At 43.3% G+C, this 19,591-nt stretch overlaps 1 protein-coding gene across 2 annotated transcripts in view; it reads left to right on the top strand.

Moving 5' to 3' along the window:
* Positions 1-19,591, top strand: part of NDST1 (N-deacetylase and N-sulfotransferase 1) — a 201,015-nt gene that overhangs the window by 138,206 nt on the left and 43,218 nt on the right. For both annotated transcript variants that reach the window (XM_073621096.1, XM_073621097.1), the window contains one exon: positions 10,820-11,002. In XM_073621096.1, the coding sequence (XP_073477197.1) occupies positions 10,820-11,002 (183 nt within the window). The remainder of the gene's footprint in view (positions 1-10,819; positions 11,003-19,591) is intronic.

Here is a 19,591-nt window from a genome sequence, read left to right as displayed (position 1 = left end):
TTAGAAGTACAAGCTGTCTGCCGTGGCACAGGAAACTGTGATTGAATGATGTGGCTGTGTGGGCTGGGCCCTGCACAGCCATGCTGTTTTCAAAAAATGACAACGGGTGAGGGGAGAGGATCCCCTGCCCTATTTCACAGGACAGGGAATGCTGGAGGTTGGTGTATAGGAGCATGTTATAATTTTACACCCTAAAAATGGGTGTAACATGCCCCCAAAGGAAAACTTCTCCTTTTAAGGCTAAATTCACACCGGCGATTAGGGTATGTGCATACTGTAGCAGCAGGAATCAGATTCCTGTCGTGGCTCTCAGCGACAAGGTGCAGCCATCAGCCCCGTTCACTATGAGGACAGGTTGCCAACAGCTGCACGTATTCATGGCTGTCTGCAAAGCCAGCGATTACCTGCGGTTATCGCTGCAGACGCACAGTGTGTGTGTGTGTCCAGCAGTGATCACCACAGGTAATCACTGGCTGTAGAGAGAGCCGTGAATAGCTGCTGCAGCCGTCGGTGACCTGTCATTATAGTGAGCGGGGCCGGCATTAGCACTTTGCTGCTGAGAGCAGGAATCTGATTCCTGGCCACTACAGTTTGCACCAGCCCTAATCGCCGGTGTGAATGAAGCCTAAGACTTTTATTACAACGAATGCTCAGGATCAGACGTTATTTCAGGCTCACAAAAATTATTTGAAGTGTCAGTAAGGCACTTGCATTGCAGCAGTAAGTTTGTGTGTTTTTTTTTTTTTTTTTTTTTTAATTAAACCTCTGATTTTACAGAACTCAAATGTAAAAGCCACCACTTAGTAAATGCGTTCTCTGAAAACAAAACGTCTGTTTCAATTGTGCTATATAAAATTACCTATTATGTTTACATTCCCATTTGTGCTATTTAAAGGACAATTAAACCTTAAATGAAAAAAGCAGCGTTATGTGAAAGAGCTACTTATACCAATTACAAATGTGTGTGTTAGGGCTTATGTGCAAATGCAGCACACGTTTAGTATTATCTGAGATTCTTCTGCATTCCTATTCACTTGTACAGGGTAAAAAGGTGCAAAGAAACCCTAAAAGTTCTAGTGTCTTTAAAAAATATCAACTCTTGGATAGTTGATCGCATTTCTGTGCAGCCAATCATTCTGTGTTAAGCTGGCCATAGATGGTACGATTTTCTTTCCTGCAACCACAGGTGAATTATGACAAACCTGACATGCTGGTTGTACCCAAGTTGATTGATGGATCAGCTTGGGTACAATCAGCCTGCCCATAGATGGTTCAAATCTAGGCCGGTCCCTGCTAAACCAGCTGAGATTCGAACCATCTATGGACCGCTTTAGAAGCAATGTCAAGTTGAGGCCTAAAAGTAACAGTAATGTACTTACATTAGATACTGGACATCTTGTGACTTTTTACCCTTCCTCTGATGTTACACTTTTTGTCCTCTCGCTGCATGCAATACTTCAGTTATTAGAGAAAAGTCATTACTTGAGCCCAATGGTTTAGGTTTGGCAACTCTCCACAAAACAGGATGGGGATGTCCTCAGAGGTAGGGTTCACCAATTTTGAGCAATTTACATGATGAGAACCTGAGAGCCATTACTTTGTCACCAACTCTGGCATAAACCTTCACTAAGTGTCTTGATTGTTGCTTTCCTGTGGAATCAATAAGGCTCCTAAACCTAGTCATACAATAGACTTTCAAACAAACATTCGTATGAAAATTCCTACAAAAATTCCCAGTACATTGATGTCCAAAACTACACCAAATTTAATTTGCTTTTAACATTCGATTTTGTAACAAATGGACTTGTTTCAATAAAAACCACATTCACTGTTAGAAATTTAACACACAAAACACAGTGCAAGGACCTTGAGACTATATATCGCTGTTAGAAATTTGTTCATTTGAGAAAGATTTTCCTTCCCACTACTTTGAATTTTCTTGCCACTTGGTCAAAAACCAATGGTGAAGACCCCAAACAAAATTCTACTAGTGCAGACCTGGACAAACTGCAACCCCAGGGACACATTTGGCTCTTTGGCTGTCCCTATCTCACCCTTGATGCCTCCACTGTCAGAAGGCCTCTTTGAGCCTCTCAGCTTCCTCATTGAGGAAGCTGCCATGCACGAAGAGGAACGCTGACCCATTGAGGAAGCTGACACGCTCGGAAAGGAGCGCTGACCCGTTGAGGAAGCTGATACGCTCGGAGAGGAACGCTGACAGATGTCCATGTGAAGAGCTGCAAAAACTGGATGGAGAGAGTCTGAGAAGCTGACCAGTAGTGTGGAGGCTCATCTTTAGTGGACGTCCTGACGCTCTCCCACCACTCTGCTAGCTGGCCAAGTCCCTCCTGTGCCAGCGCTTGCACACAGCAAACCCCAGGAGCTGCCCATCTGTTCACCCCAAAACAGGATCTGCAGAAATCCCCGGTCTCCATTTCAGTCTTCCTCCCTCCAGTCGCAGTGCTTTTCAGAGGGCATTTGACCGGCAGTGAGGAGGTGTTATATCACCACCTCCATGCCTGATTTAATCCTATAATACCACACTACCGCACTGCAATCCTATGCATTGCTCACAGTTGCCCTGTTGCTCTCAATGATCTTTTTTGACAAGTGGCACCACTTGTCTGCAGCCCAAGTTAAAGGATAAGTTCACGTTTTTTGAAACATGTTACACCCATATTCCTGGTGTAACATGTTACAAATGTACCAGCCCCCGAAAAATCACCCCCTTCCCGACTTCCTGTTTTGGCAGCGAGCGGGGGATCTTCTCCTGCACTTGCTGCCACAATTTAAAGAAACTGTGGCCACGTGGGGGCTTCCCCCGCCTGGCTGTGTCATTCATTCACAGTGTACTACTGGCAGCTTTTTCAGCTGTCAGCTTGCAGTTCTCAATGAACTACCACGTCGCTGTTGAGCGCTTTTGTAGTTCATTGATTCCTCCTGTCAGTGTGAAACTGCTTGTCCATACGATGTACAGGCAGACAGCTCACACTGACACTCTGAAGGAGACCTGCATGGTATCAGAGCTCTGCTGATCACTGGTGCAATGCTTTCCAGGCTCAAAAAAAAAATAAAAATAAATAGTAAACACACATTTATTTACCTGCAAAAAAATTTGCATTTTTTTTTTTTTTTTTTTAAAGGTAAACTTCTCCTTTAAAAATGCAGTGGCTGCGGTATGTTAACAGAGCTAGCCAGCTGTTTTTTTTACCGTTCAGGTAGATAACCTTGAAGTGTTAAAATTATGACTCAGCCCCCTGTTTTTACCAACCCAACGGCCCATCTGAAAGATCTATTTCATGAGCAATTGTACCTATTATTCCTAGTATCAGGTGTTTGTTTTCTATATGTTTACATAGTTACTGCCTTCCCAAGTCCAAAATTAATATTGAGCAGAATTAAGTTCGGCCCTTCACAAGAATCCCAGTTCCCCCCTTGGCCCTTTGGGAAAATTACCCCTATACTAGTTTATGGACAGCTTAAGACAAGTGTGTGGCTATATTTTTGGTTTAGTTACATATTGGGGAAGGGGGCAGGGGTCTAGGCAGCCCTGTGTAAGCTTCAAGTAGTAACTTGGAGCTTATACAGGGCTTTCTTCCTTCACTGTTAAGTGCCAGAGTGGTGGTTGAGTAAATAGAAGCTGCATGGGCAAAGCACAGGTGCACTTTAAAGTGTACGGGGTTTTAAATGTACAGTATAATTTGTAAACATGGAACAAAATATAAAGGAAAGTGAAATTAATAAGAGAACTTAAGACCGTACATAGATGAAGAATGCAGTATTTTGGATCATATATAGTGAAGTGCACTCCAGTCCATTGTATATAAATCGGCTCAGGCATAAGAACAACAACCTAAAGACATGAATTTGTCAAATCCAATATCTAATATCAAATGATCAAAATGTCATCTGCACAGAGGTCTTCTGTTTCTAAATGTTCTGTCTAGCTCTTTATTAGCCCCTGTTCACACTGAAGTGGGCTTTGGAATTGCTCTGGTCAGTGCGATTTCATGTGCGGCTTGCCAATATCTGTGCAACCTCATGCAGAGATGTCAATGCAAGTTGCACATTAAATCATCAAAAAATAGTGCAGGAACCTTTTCAAAATCAGTGCAAGTCGGAGTTTCACTGATATGAACAGTTCCATAGCCAGAAACTGGGTGCACCTTGTCATGTGACTTTGATCTGTCAAATCGCATGACAAGTAGCACCGATGTGAACGGGGGCTTAAAGTGCAAAGCATGCACATTTTCTGTGTTATAAATAATGTTTCAAGCTCCGAAATAGGTTCTTTTTTCAAGTATAGAGTACGATATAGACTGAACTTTTTGATGCACATAAGATTTCTGTAAGAATGACGCACATTTGATGCAGTATTGTGGAAGTTTGGTGTGAAACCCTAGCTCTTTTGCCTATTCAAGTGAAATTAAACAGGTGCATATTACAAAAGGGTTGGGTTCCTAAAGCTGGACATTTAGCTGAAAAATTCATTGTAGTTCAGTTCCATTCAGTTCCACTTTAAGACTGCCAGCTGTGAACGTCGGGTGCAAATTTTGAGATTGTTCCAGTTTCTTAAATCAATAAACTGCAGGTTGTTGGAGGCTATAAAAGAGCCATTAAATACAGAATCAATATTTAATGAAGCAGCAATTGTACCTCAGGGTTCTTCCTGAGATAAATATATGGAAGTACACACATAATGCTCAAGCTGCTTGAAAATTCTAAGATTTATATCTCTTCGATAGCAGAGCATGAGCTTGATTTCCTGGAAGGTGTTTATCGGACAGTTGGGACAAGGACTTCGGGAATTAGTCTGCACTTTTCTGTGCTGGCCTTGACAATTCACTGATTTCATGTTCCTTTTTGTGTACACAAAATATTCTTTCCTGTTAAATGGACCAATTGTGAAACCGTGAAAGTGGATATTAAAGTGAAACTCCAAGCATAAAGCTAAATACACAATTGAATATACAGTTTAACCATAAACTGCATTACATAGCAAAATATTTGTAATTATGTCCAGCCACTTTTGGCATTAAGGTCCAGGAACTGCACTGCAGCGGCAGCATAGTGTAGTCCGGTATACACTCTCATTCTACACAATAGTAAGACGGGCCATAGACAGTGCAAATTTCTTTCCTGCAACCACAAAATTTGCACGAGTCCCCCATCGCCACTGACAGTGCCGACAGGGAAATCCCTCCTGCCAAGCAATTGGGCAGGGGAAGCTGTCTTCACCAGGAGAAGACAGTGAATATTTCTAGTGGCTATAGCAGCTGCTAGAGATGATCACAAGTGAATCTGGCAAGCTGGTTGTACCCAAGTTGATGAACCGAGCCTGCCCACACACGGTTTGAATCTCAGCTGGTTCCTGCCATCACTCTGTTCCTCAAGGCCAGCTTAAAGCGGTTGTATGCCCGCAAAAAAAAAACAACCTGTACGGCAAAGGCATAATGAACTAGTATGGACCGCATACTAGCTCATTATGGAATACTTGCCTTATAACGAAGCGCGTCGCCGCTGAGGGAGCTGACACGTTCCCTCTGCGTTTCTTTGGGGTTCACAGCTCCGGCGCTGTGAGTGGCCGGAGCCACAGTGACATCACTCCCGCGCATGCGCGCGGTCCTCTTTCTAGCAAGGAGCTCTGATTTTCCGGCAGCATCCGCTGGACCTTAAGAACGCATGCGCCGCTGACGTCAGCGGCTGCATGCAAGGTGAATATCTCCTAAACCGTACAGGTTTAGGAGATATTCATTTTTCCTACAGGTAAGCCTTTATTTTAGGCTTACCTGTAGGTAAAAATGTGAAAGGGGGGTGATCCATGCCATTATGTTTACTATCCCATCTAACAATACCTGTGCATATCTTAGTAAGTAAAATAATTCCAGCTACTTGGGAAAGGAAGGATGATGTCTTTGTATCCAGGCAGACTTATTCTACACAGGCATTGTACATCAAACTTCTAAAAATAAAGTTGTTTTTTTACACAGAGTTTTCACAGCTGCTGTCTTCGGGATTGTTAGAGAGCTGTGACATGAGAGAGAGAGCAATGACAAGCATACAACAGCCTCTATGCACAGATACTGTTAGATGGAATAGCAAAAGAAATGGCATGGGTCACTTTACCACGGCAAGTTTTCTCTTATTGCCAGGTTCGGTACTTGGTACCTGCATGAAAACAAGTATTGACTCACTTTGGGGCAGAGGAATAGATTTGACAAATATGCAGTACTATGTTCCGCATACACTTGGTAATTCTGTTGGCCTTTTAATAGGCATGCATTGATTTTAATTGATTTCCATTGCAAGTGTGAATGTCTGTTCACTCAAAACTGGAAAACAAATGAAAATACAAAAGTCCACCTCCTGCGCTTTCATGTTTTTTTGTTTTAAGTGACCAAGTATTCACAGTTGCATTGGAAATCAATCAAAATTACTGCGTGCTTGTTGAAAGAATATGCTGTAAAATGGAAACAATTTTCCTGGCGATATAGATGTTCCCAGATGTTCACTGTTTTTAAAACCGGTTAAGAACATCTGGGCATCTATACCACTGAGTAAATTGTTTCCATTTTGCCGCAAATAGTCTTTCAACAAGCATGCAGTGATTTTGATTGATTTCCAATTGAATTGTGAATATCTGGTTGGCCAGAACTGATGTCTGTTGGCATTGCCAAGGTTCAGTTGAAAATGTAATCCATATCTAGTTAAAATGTCCTCCCATTAAAGATTATAGGAATCTATTCTAAATGTTTACCATAGAGTTAACAGGGACAATAGCAGATTTGGGTGTTTGATTCGATCATGGACCTGGAACAGCTTTAGCAGAATACAAATTCATTGGTTCTTCCATAGTATGACAGGATTTTGGATCATCTCCTATCTAGATAATATATATACAATACTAATTATGATGCAGGTTAGAGAAGGGAAAGCCTATGTCAATATAACCGTAAATGAATGACATGACTTATTTAGGTTACAAGCATATCAATAAACCTCTGTTAATCATAATTATATTCATATTCTTGAAAAGTCCAATAAACCGAGATTGAACTCAAAAGGAAACAATTGAAATTTGGTGGCAGGCCATTGATTTTGAAGTCTGGTGGACAGCTACAAACTACCAACAGAATTAGTAAGTGTGTGGACATTTTCATTTGAGGAATGGAGAAGAGCATCACTGCTATAGTAAGCTCCTCATAAGGGGGACAGTGTTAAAGTTACAGTATATTCAAGATTGAAAATTTACATTTTAAGATGGATACAGGAAGCAAGGTTTGTTTGTCTTTCCAGACTTTGTACAGTACCAGTCCACAGCATTCCCTTTTTAATCTTGTGATCTTGCAACACACCTGATGGTTATGCTGGAAATCACTTCCTGCTGCCTTAGGCCGGGTTCACACTGGTGCGACACGACAGCCCTCCTACTTTGGATCCAACTTTGCCCTGCGACTTGAAACCGACATACGTCCGACTTTCAATGAACGGGGATCCGACTTGGATCCCCGCCAATACCAGGCACTGTGTTTGGTATGAATCTTGAGGGGGAACTCCACGCCAAATTTTAAATAAAAAACCGGCATGGGTTCCCCCTCCAAAACCATACCAGGCCCTTCGGTCTGGTATGGATTTTAAGGGGAACCCCCCTACGCCTAAAAAAAGGCGTGGGGGTCCCCCCAAAATCCATACCAGACCCTTATCCGCGCACGCAGCCCGGCCAGCCAGGAAAGGGGGTGGGGACGAGCGAGCGCCCCCCCTCCTGAACCGTACCAGGCCGCATGCCCTCAACATGGGGGGGTGGGTGCTTTGGGGCAGGAGGGCGCCCTGCGGCCCCCCCAGGGCAGATTTTTAAAGTAATTTATTAGGCAGCTCCGGGGATCTTCTTCCGACTTCGGTAGTCTCTTCCTTCTTCTCCGCGCTCTCCGGTTCTTCTCCCGCTCTCCGGTATCTTCTGCCGAGCTCCTCCGCTATCTTCTGCTCTTTTGCCTGCTCTTTTGCCCGCTCTTTTGCTAGCGGTGGCCCGGTCTTCTCCGTCGTCTTCTTCCCTCTTCTTCCCTCTTCTCTTCTTCCGATGTTGACACGCCGCTCTCTCCCGCTGCAATGCAGTGTGCGCGGTGCGTAACGACTTATATAGGCATGGGGCGTGGTCACCGCCCCTTATGACGTCACCGTCCCATCATCCCACGGGCGGAAGAAGACCCCCGGAGCTGCCTAATAAATTACTTTAAAAACCTGTCTGGTGTGTTTTTTTTATTGACACTTTTTTTCCTAGGTGAATGGGTAGGGGAACGATGTACCCCATACTCATTCACATAGGGTGGGGGGCCCGGTTTCCGATAAGCCCCCCCGCCCACAGACCCCGACAACCAATGGCAAGGGTTGTCGGAAAGAGGCCCTTGTCCTCTGCCCCCCTGCCCCAAAGCACACATCCCCCCATGTTGAGGGCATGCGGCCTGGTACGGTTCAGGAGGTGGGGGCGCTCGCTCGTCCCCACCCCTTTTCCTGACCAGTCGGGCTGCGTACTGGTATGGATTTGGGGGGGACCCCATGACGTTTTTTCGGCATAGGGGGTTTCCCTTAAAATCCATACCAGACCCAAGGGCCTGGTATGCTCTTGGAGGGGGAAAGTCCTTTATTTTATTTTATTTATTTATTTAAAATTTGCCACGGAGTTCCCCCTCAAGATCATTTGAGCACAAGTCGCATGCCAAAGTCAGATCATGCAAGACGGCGATCCGACTTCAATGATAGTCAATGGGCTGAAGTAGGATCAAAGTCGGACCAAAGTAGTACAGGGAGCATTTTCAAAGTCGGACCGGTTAGGACGGCTCCCATAGGGAAACATTGATTTTCACACGTCATGCGACATGAGCTCCCAATGTCGGAGCGTTTGTCGCACTAGTGTGAACCCGGCCTGAAGCAAAAAAAAGTTAAAAAATAAAATGTCTGGTGCAGCCTTTTTGTCATATAAACAAAAAGTCAGTGGAATTTCAGAATTTGGCAGCTGTCATTGAAACTGGAGGTGAGGGAAAATCTAATAGCGGGAACACTAGTTTTTGGTGACAGCTGTCAAAGGTAAGATGTACCTTGATTTCTAGAGAGAGATTATAAATCTTCCTGTCGTGTCTCTGTGGCAGGAATGGAGAGGAAATCTCTCTGAGGAGACGGGCAGCAATGAAGATCTAATTGAGGTTCATACTCTTCATTGCTCTAAAACAGGGGTCTCCAAGCTTTCTAAACAAAGGGCCATTTTATTGTCCTTCAGACTTTAGGGTGCTGAGCTGTGGCCAGTGGGAGTGGACATTTTTCTGGCATCAGTGGGAGTAAACCTCCCCACTTGTGGGATTACGGGGGCAATGGTACCCCAACATTGGGAGGCATAGTACCCCATTGTTGGTGTCAGTGGGAGAAATGTTGCCCAATCAGTTGGCAGAATAGTGTTTCTTATCAGTGGAAGGAATAGTGTTTCAAAGGCCAGGTAAAGGTAAGCAAAGGGCCGCAGTTTGGAGACCGCTGCTTTAAAACAAAAATGTGGTTATTCCAGTTAGAGAGTTGTGGTTTATTAATATTATTCACTGGTTGTGTTGCAATACCAGTATTTACTTGCAGGTGGTGTTAAAGGTAAATTCTGACACTACAGCCTTGACAAAGTAGGATTGTTGCATAAGGAGAATCCCTCCATGACGATACACAAAGGGGTCTCTAACAAAAGTCTACTCTGCACTTGAATACTAATATCAAAGAATCCAATAAAAAGAAAATTATGTAGGCTATCATTGCTGACCTCTTATAGAAAATACTAGTTGCCTTGCTGTCTCTGGTTTCAATATTTTGAACCACAGACCTGTGACAAGCATGCCCGATAGTCAGTTCAAAGACAAACTTCTGATCTGCATAATTGTATTGGGCTTGTGACACTAAAAGTATTAGGCTCCGTTCACATTAGTGCGACTTTGTACACATAAAGTCGCATGACGAGTTGCAGTCTATTCATTTCAGTGGCACCAGTTCCAATCTATGTGACTTTGAAAAGGTTCCTGCACTACTTTGATACAACTTTCTTGCGACTTGAGTGCCAGAGAGTGTAAAGTTGCATGAAAGTTGGAGTCAAAATTGCGCAGTAGTTGCACTAGTGTGAACCAAGCTTTAAAGTCCAGCTCCAGGAAAAATAAAAAATGTAAAGAATTTAAAAATCCACTCTTGCAATCCCATCCCCCCACCCATCCCCGCACTGCATGGATTAAATGCTTGTTAAATCTCCCTTAAGGGCTATAAATGGTCACCCGCAGCTGTTCTGTAAGCCATGTCTGGCTCCAATCAAACTCCAGCCTTCTCCGCATACAATACAGGGTTTACGCTCCTGCATTGTACATGCTGACGTTGAGGCTCTAACCAAAGGCCAAAGCTTCAGGTAGTGTAGAAGAGTGCTGGAGCTGGCTGGAATGGGTGTAAGGTAGGTAATGGAGCCTTTTCTCCACTAGGCATAATGAGCAATTAACCCTTGCCATGACAGCAGGGTTGGATTTTTTTTTTTTTTCATTTTCCTGGAGTTGGGCTTTAAGGCAATTGGATCAGTATGACAGTCAAGCACCTAGAGTAAAGGACAGCAATGGTGTAGTTTTTCAATGCTGACCCCCTGTAAAAAAAAGATATATAATTTTTTTTTTTTTTTTTGCTCAACCTTTTAATAGATTTTCATATATAACTTTGTCTGCTTTCGTTATTCACCTTTTTATTTCTGAACTTTGTTTTTGTTTATGCGTGGTTTGCATTTTCTCTCTGTCTTCTGACTTTGTTTGACGCAATGTTGTTTCAGATCAGCATTTTCATGACCCACTTATCTAACTATGGCAATGACCGTCTAGGCCTGTACACTTTCAAGCATTTGGTGCAGTTTCTCAACACCTGGACGAACCTCAAGCTGCAGACTCTGCCCCCTGTAGAGCTTGCTCACAAGTATTTCCAGATCTTCCCAGAGGAGAAGGACCCCTTGTGGCAGGTAAGAAAACACATTGCATAACATAACTTCAATATGATAGAGAACTAGTATTGAAGTAGTGTTTGTACAGTGTCCTAGAATTTACAAAGTCACTTGTTCATGACAAACCAGCCTAAATTCCCTTCATGGGTGGCCTATTGGCTCCCTCCTGCTTGACATCCCCCGATTGAAAAAATGGAAGGAGCCATATGGAAAATCATCAGCCAAACAGCACTTGCATCCAGTCAGATGCAAGCACTGTCTGATACTTTGATAGCTGGCAGGGTTGGTTGTTAAAATACAATAGCCACGGCCAGGGTCGCTGATAGAAATCACGGGGCCCTGTACAGCCTACCTGACGGGGCCCCCCTTCAGCTCCACCCCTCCCCAGACCCTGTCTTGAATTAAAGTGCAGGTTTGTCTTCAAGTGATATTTATCTTTCTCCAGCCAGTTAGAAGTTTGATTAGCCAAAAGAAATACTGTGATGACACAAGAGATGGTCAGAGGCTGCAGATATACTACAGGAGATGGTCAGAGACTACAGAAATGATACAAGAGATGGTCAAACTGCAGGCAATGATACAAGAGATGGTCAGAGGCTGCAGGCATGATGCAAGAGATCAATGCAGCCTCACCAGTGCCCATCAATGCAGCCTCACCAGTGCCCATCAATGCAGCCTCACTGTGCCCATTTCAGTCTTATCAGTGCCCATCAATGCAGCCTTATCAGTGCCCATCAATGCAGCCTTATCAATGCAGCCTTATCAGTGCCCATCAATGCAGCCTCGCTGGGCCCATCAATGCAGCCTCGCTGGGCCCATCAATGCAGCCTCGCTGGGCCCATCAATGCAGCCTCGCTGGGCCCATCAATGCAGCCTCGCTGGGCCCATCAATGCAGCCTCGCTGGGCCCATCAATGCAGCCTCGCTGGGCCCATCAATGCAGCCTCGCTGGGCCCATCAATGCAGCCTCGCTGGGCCCATCAATGCAGCCTCGCTGGGCCCATCAATGCAGCCTCGCTGGGCCCATCAATGCAGCCTCACCAGTACCTTGATTACACAGAGTATTACACAGGAATCTTCCTCTGTGTCATGGAGCTGGGTTCTGAACTGTTTAGCAGCCGTCCACTGTAACAAAGCCCCGCCTCCTAGATCATGATAGACAGAACACTGATTCAATTTCCCCGCATTGGATCAGTGTTCTGTCTATCACGATCTTGGAGGCGGGGCTTTGTTACAGTGAGTGGACGGCCGCCGAATGGTTCAGACCCCAGCTCCATGACACAGAGGGAGATTTCCATTTCTCTCTGTGTGTGATTAGTTACACAAGCGGAGGAAGGGAGTGGAGGGAGGACTCTGCACTTAGATCGGCCCTGTGCGCCACTGCAGAAGGGGCGCTGGTTGGAGAACTTTTTTTCTATTCTGCATGCATTCTTCAGTCAGATTGCCCGGGCCCGGTACAACAGGGCTAGTTGGCTTATCAGTGGCCCTGGCCATGGCGGAAAATATGTCCATTTGCGCTGCGTAGCATGGATGGAGGAATCTCTTGCCTGCAGGCTGAACGGAAAAACGTCAATGTGTGCATGGCCAGTTTTACTGGAATCAAACTGTTTCACACTGTTTACATCTTTGCCACTGGCCACACCTGCACAATGGATCCTTGTAGACTTCTGTGGCAGCATTTCTCAACCATTTTTTAGGCACCTTTTAAAAATATGCAAAATCTTAAGGCATCCCAGTTTGAAATGTAAAAAAAACGAGTCCTCCTTTCACGTCTCAGGTCTATTCACTTCAGAGTCTCCCAATCGCATGAAAGCCTCCCCTCATCACAAAGCTCCCCCCATCATCCTTTCATCCATTTCTGATCCAGAGAAGACTAGGTCTTTTGCTCGCGGCACCTCGTGGGAACCCAAACGGCACCCTTGTTGAGAAACACTGTTCTATCAGACCATCAAGCGTCTCCAGCCCAGCGTTTATGCACAGGTGTGGCCATTGGAAAGGAATTTTTTTTCCACAGTGTGTTGACATTGCGAAAGGGAAGGCTGTGGTACTTTAGATCAGACTAGTGCCCCGTACACACGGTCGGATTTTCCGATGGAAAATGTCCGATCGGAGCGTGTTGTCGGAAATTCCGACCGTGTGTGGGCTCCATCGGACATTTTCCATCAGATTTTCCGACACACAAAGTTGGAGAGCAGGAGATAAAATTTTCCGACAACAAAATCCGTTGTTGGAAATTCCGATCGTGTGTACACAAATCCGACGGACAAAGTGCCACGCATGCTCAGAATAGATAAAGAGATGAAAGCTATTGGCCACTGCCCCGTTTATAGTCCCGACGTACATGTTTTACGTCACCGCGTTTAAAACGATCAGATTTTCCGACAACTTTGTGTGACCGTGTGTATGCAAGACAAGTTTGAGCCAACATCCGTCGGAAAAAATCCTAGGATTTTGTTGTCGGAATGTCCGAACAAAGTCTGACCGTGTGTGCGGGGCATAAGACTGAATTCAGCTGTCAGATATAGAAGAAAATGTGAAAAAAATGAGAATGCAGCTTCACCAAATTCTGTATACCAATTATTAATATGAAATATTTTATATTGCCGTTAATAAACGGAAATAAAATAAATACCTTTTTTTAAGTAATTTTTAGCCTAGACCATAAAAAATTTGTAAAAAAAAAAATCTCTGCATTCTATTTCATTCGATTTTTCCAATGATGAACATCTTAGGTTACATTTAACACTAGCCTCCTGTGATTGGTTTATTTAAACATAGGAGAAATTATATGGAAAATATAAACTTTAGTTTCTAAGTTGCCCCTGGGTGCACAGAATTACATTTTTTCTGAACGCATCTAAAAACAAAGTGCATATTATACCATTAAAAATCGTTACATGCATTTAGAAATGTCCTATAAACGCATGTATGTCATTGCCAGTATGATTAAGGTCTTAATGCATCCTACCATTGTCATACTTAACTTAAAGTAGGTGTAAACCCTTACTGAATAGCTTATGAAAACAGTGTAAACCATTGCCATTTACTAAAAATAAATAAAATGCATACTTTCACTTTTTAATCGCCTCTTTGCAGACACTTTATATCTGCATGCAGGGGTTGCTGCACGATGTTTCTCTGGGATTGTTTTTGAACAGTGACAACATAGGACAATGCCTGTGTGAGGTGTGGAAATGGCCACTTGTAATTTCACATTGTAATGTTTTTGGTGGGGGTGGGGGTCAAAGTGGGGCTTTATCAATGACCTTCTAAAATGCCCTCACACCTTAAGCCAGCCATAGACAGTTCGAATCTCGGCCTGTTCAGCAGGGACCAGCCGAGATTAGAACTATGTATGGGCAGTCTGAATGTACCCAAATTGGTCGATCAAATTGGGTACAACCAGCTTGTTGGAATTTATGTAATTATTTGTAGCGGTTATGGTAGCTGATCGCAATAATCACCATGTTCTCCTGGCAGGGACGGGTTTATCCCCCTGAGAGAACGCAATGGCTGTGCAGGAGGGATTCCCCCATCAACACTGTCTGTATTGATGGGGGAATCGAGCGATTCTTTCCTGCAATGCTCCGTCAATGGCTGGCTTTAGTAATATATGGGAGTTGGAAATCCAAATAATTCTTTTTACAAAAACTACAGGTGTAGTTTAATACATAAATTATATATTGTCTGTCTTGCAAATTCAGAATAAGAATTCATTATGGGTCACTTGGGAAGTTGTAGACTGTTTTCCGGTGTGGATACAAATCTCAGCCATAAAATGTGTCATTCATGTCTTGCATTGATGAAATCAAGATAAATGGCCATGACTTTGCTGTAGACCATTGGTTTAGATTCACACGTCACTGCAGAAGTTAGCCGATGTATCCATCTCCACAAACTCATTTTGCAAAAAGAATGGCATTTGTAAGACTGTAGTGGAATGTGACCATTATAGGTGTTCTGTTACAGAGAAGTAGTTACTGTGACATTAGTTCTACTTGGGCTGCAGGCTCCTTTCTGTACACTGTTATGATCTGGAAGATAAGTTTACTGGGCAGTATCAGTATAGTGTTGGTGTAGAAACTTTTAACACACTTGAAGAATAAAAGCTTGAATCAAACAACTGTATTATTGCATCCTTTGCCAGTCATGTAGCTAAAGTAGTATCCATAAAGTGCATCCTGTAATGGACAGGATATATTCTTATGGATGATGATTCAGGCTTATCCGTATATGCACGGACACTGAGACCGGCATCATTGCTCGGGCACTTAGAAATATTGATTCCTGCATCTAAGTAATGCACATTTAAAGGAAAGTGCCACCCAAGGGTTTATAGTTGGTGTGATTGAATGAACTCTGTTTTATTATCACTTATGGCCTTTGCCACAATCTTCTAATTGCAAAATCTCACGCCAAGAAAATCTAATTTCACTGCATAAAGCTTGGATGAAATGTATATCATGATTATATTGCAGCCCTATTCCATGAATTAAAAATGCTCACTAAAAAGAAATAAAAAAATTAAAAAATTGGAAGAAGTTGTAAAAATACTTGTCTTACACCCCAAATTCTGACAAGCTTGCCATAGCAAGGGTGACATCACTGGACCTTCTCACAGGATCATTGGAATGCAAAGTATCCCAAATTCCACAAAAATGCATTTCCTGCATATTGCTAGACTATCTTCTAATGCAATTTGGGATCCTAAGCTTTCTTGGATCACATGGTAAGGCCCAGTGACTTCACCAGTGCCCAAATTAAACAAATGGAAGCTGGGGTGTAAGGTAATATTGTTTTGCATTATTTGTACTTTAAGACACTTTTCACACTGGGGCACTTTTCAGGCATTTTAGCTCTAAAAATGGCGCCTAATAAAAGGCTTCTCATACCACCTCAGTGTGAAAGCCCGAGTGCTTTCACACTGGGGCGGTGCGCTTGCAGGACAGGAAAAAAGTCCTGCAAGCAGCATCTTTGTGGGATTGGTGTATACACAGCTCTTCCTCCGCCCATTGAAATGAATGGGCAGCGCTGTCGAAGCGCCGCTATAACAGCAGTATAGCACTGCTAAAACTAGCGACGCTTTACCGCTAATGGACCCGCCGCCCCAGTGTGAAAGGGGTCTTATACCTAACACTTTTAGATCCGCTCTCAGGTTTGGAGCTAAGGATTTTAATGTTTTTTTTCTGCTCCCCCAACTAAGGCTCATTTGGAGGAATTCCTCATCAATATTCGGTATTTTCATTATTTTGTATTCAATACAGTTTGAAGATTTGTTTTTACCAGAACATTAAAGCGGAACTCCTGCTTTTGATACAGTTTACATAGTTTTTGGGCCAAGCTGGCCCAAACAAACTATGTCCCTCACTAACGTAAGGCCGCTGGATGTGCCTCTGGATGTGCGGTATACACTGATACACTGAGGCTACATACAGCTTACCACACTGTGTTACAAGTTAGAGCCAAGACTTCCTGTCTCCTACCCGGAACACACTAGCATCTATTCGTGATTGGTCAGCCATTCAGAGAAAGGGATGTAGTCTAACAATGAATACAAATCTTCCTCTGGCTGAGTCTGAGGTTGTGACATCATCAGCCTGCCTCTCTGACTCAGCCAATCAGAGGAAGCTTTGTATTCATTGATAGAATGCATTGCTTTCTCTGATTGGCTGTGCGCTGATCAGATACTCTACTGTGTTCCGGGTATGAGACAGGAAGTCTGGACTTTAACCTGGAACACAGTGTGGTATGCTATATGTAGCCTCAGCTACATACAGTTTATACCACACATCCAGCGGCCTCACATATAAATGAGGGACATGACCCAAACAAACTACAATGCTGTGAAAAAGTATTTTCCCCCTTTCTGATTTTTTTTTTTTTTTGCATATTTGTCACACTTAAATGACTTAAATTGATCATCATACATCATCATACAAACTTTATTATTACACAAAGATAATCTGAGCAAATACAAAATGCAGTTCTTAAATTATGTTTTCATTTATTAAGGCAAAAAAGCTGTCCAAACCTAGCTGGCTTTGTGTGAAAAAGTAATTGCCCCCTAAACGTAATAACTGGTTGTGCCACCCTTGGCTACAACAACTGCAATCAAGCGCTTGCAATAACTGGCAATGAGTCTTTCACATTGGCGTGGAGCAATTTTGGCCCACTCTTCTTTGCAGAATTGTTTTAATTCAGCCACATTGGAGGGTTTTTTCAGCATGAACGGCCTGTGTAAGGTCAGCATCTCAATTGGATTTAAGTCCAGGCTTTGACTAGGCCACTCCAAAACCTAAATTTTGCTTTGTTTGAACCATTTGGAGGTGGACTTGCTGTGTTTTGGATCATTGTCCTGCTGCATAACCCAAGTGCACTTGAGAATGAGGTCACTGGCCTGACATTCTCCTTTAAGATTTTCTGGTAGAGCTCAGAATTCATGGTTCCATCAATTATGGTAAGTCGTCCAGGTCCTGAAGCTGCAAAGCAGCCCCAGACCATCACGCTACCACCACCATGTCTGTTGATATGATCCTGTTATGAAATGCTGTATTAGTTTTATGCCAGATGTAACGGGACGCACACCTTCCAAAAAGTTACATTTTTGTCTCATCGGACCACAGAATATTTACCTAAAAGTCTTGGGGCTAATCAAGATGTTTTTTAATAAATGTGAGATGAGCCTTTGTGTTCTTTTTGATCAGCAGTAGCTTTGGCCTTGGAACTCTCCCATGGATGCCATTTTAGCTCAGTCTCTTTCTTATTGTTGAATCATGAACACTGATCTTACCTGAGGCAAATGTGGCCTGCAGTTCTTTAGATGTTGTTCTGGGTCCTTTTATGACCTCCTGGATGAGTCGTCGTCATGCTCTTGGAGTCATTTTTGTAGGCCGGCCACTCCTGGGAAGGTTCACCACTGTTCCAAGTTATCTCCATTTGTGGATAATGACTCTCCCCATGGTTCACTGGAGTTCCAAAGCCTTAGAAATGGCTTTAAAATCCTTCCCAGATCGATACATGTACATTACTTTGTTTCTAATCTGTTCTTGAATTTTTTTAGATTGTGGCTCGATGTGTGGCTTTTTGTGATCTGTTAGCGTGCTTCACTTTGTCAGACAGCTTCTATTCAAGTGATTTCTTGAGTCAACAGGTCTGGCAGTAATCAGGCCTGGGTGTGGCAAGTGAAATTTAACTCCGCTTTCCAAAAAATTGTGGTTAATCACAGTTCATTCATGATTCAGCATGGGAGGGGGCAGTTACTTTTTCACATAGGGTCAGGCAGGTTTGAACTGCTTTTTTCCCTTGATGAATGAAATAATAATTTAAAAACTGCATCTTCGATTTACACGGGTTATCTTTTGTGTAATATTAAAATTAGTTTGATCTGAATCATTTAAGTGGGAGAAATTTGCAAACAAATAAAAAAAATCAGGAAGGGGGCAAATACTTTTTCACAGCACTGTATGAAAAGTGTATCAAAAGCTGGAGTTGAGCTTTAAAACTGAACTTCAGGCAGGTATAAAAGAAACCCCATACATTTTCATCCAGTCACAGTCTGGGGACAGAGAGGTGACCTAGCCGTATTGCTTAACTGCAGTAGAGAAAGGTCAAACCATCGATCTGGCCGTGTAAGGGCTTATGCATGTGGCTGTATATAGCCATATAGCACAAGTTCTTGATTATTTCTCTGCCAGAGAACCCACAGGTGCTGCATACAGCCTCCTATAGAAGTCACTGGCTGTAAATTGCTATACACGTATATGCATATGAGCATGCAAGTCTGAGTGCGGACAGTCTGTGTCCAGAGTTGTATGTCCTTATAGATACATGTGTTTTATGCACGTATTTGCCCAAACGCAAGTGTAGTTGCATACAGTCATTGTCTTCTTTAGGCTACTGTACACAGCATCTGTGGACTCCCTGGCAAAGGAAAGCGCCAGAATATGCGCTATATGCCCAGATACGGTGCATTCATCATAAAGTGGTTGTAAACCTCAGACATGAAATCTGAATAAAGCATATCCTTCTATTGTGAGTACTTGTCTCAATCCAGAGCACTAAAGCCTTGTACACACGGTACGATTGTTGGCCAACCGAGTGTCTGATTTTTGTCAAAAGGGCGTGTGCCAGGATCTTGTCTTGCATACTCACGGTACACAATTGTCGTGCCACAAACACGAACGTAGTGACGTACTATGAGGAATTTCAGCTCTTGAGCGCAATCCTTTGGGCCCCTTCTGCTAATTTTGTATTTGGTGAGCATTGACATGCATGTTTTGTGTGATGGATTTGTCTACTGACCATACAAAAATCTGACATCAAACCATTGTCTGCCGAAAATTTACTAGTCTGTCATCTGTTGGCCGAAAGTTGGACAACAATTGTCAAAAGAAGTGTACTAGCAGTAAGATTTTAGAACAGTCTGTCAACAGACAGTCCTCTGTCAACAGACAATCCCCTGCCAACAATTGTACCGTGTGTACAAGGTTTGTGTCATTTCTGTCTGCTGACTCGTTCCTCTGCTATAAGTCACTTTTGACAGGTTTTCCTGACACCAAGAGAAGAATGGTGACACAGGAGGAAGCTCCAGCTAATTGACAGCCTCAGC

Source organism: Aquarana catesbeiana, linkage group LG03 (assembly GCF_042186555.1).
Source record: "Aquarana catesbeiana isolate 2022-GZ linkage group LG03, ASM4218655v1, whole genome shotgun sequence".
NCBI classification, from domain to species: Eukaryota; Metazoa; Chordata; class Amphibia; order Anura; family Ranidae; genus Aquarana; species Aquarana catesbeiana.
This window is presented reverse-complemented; position numbering and strand designations above follow the sequence as displayed.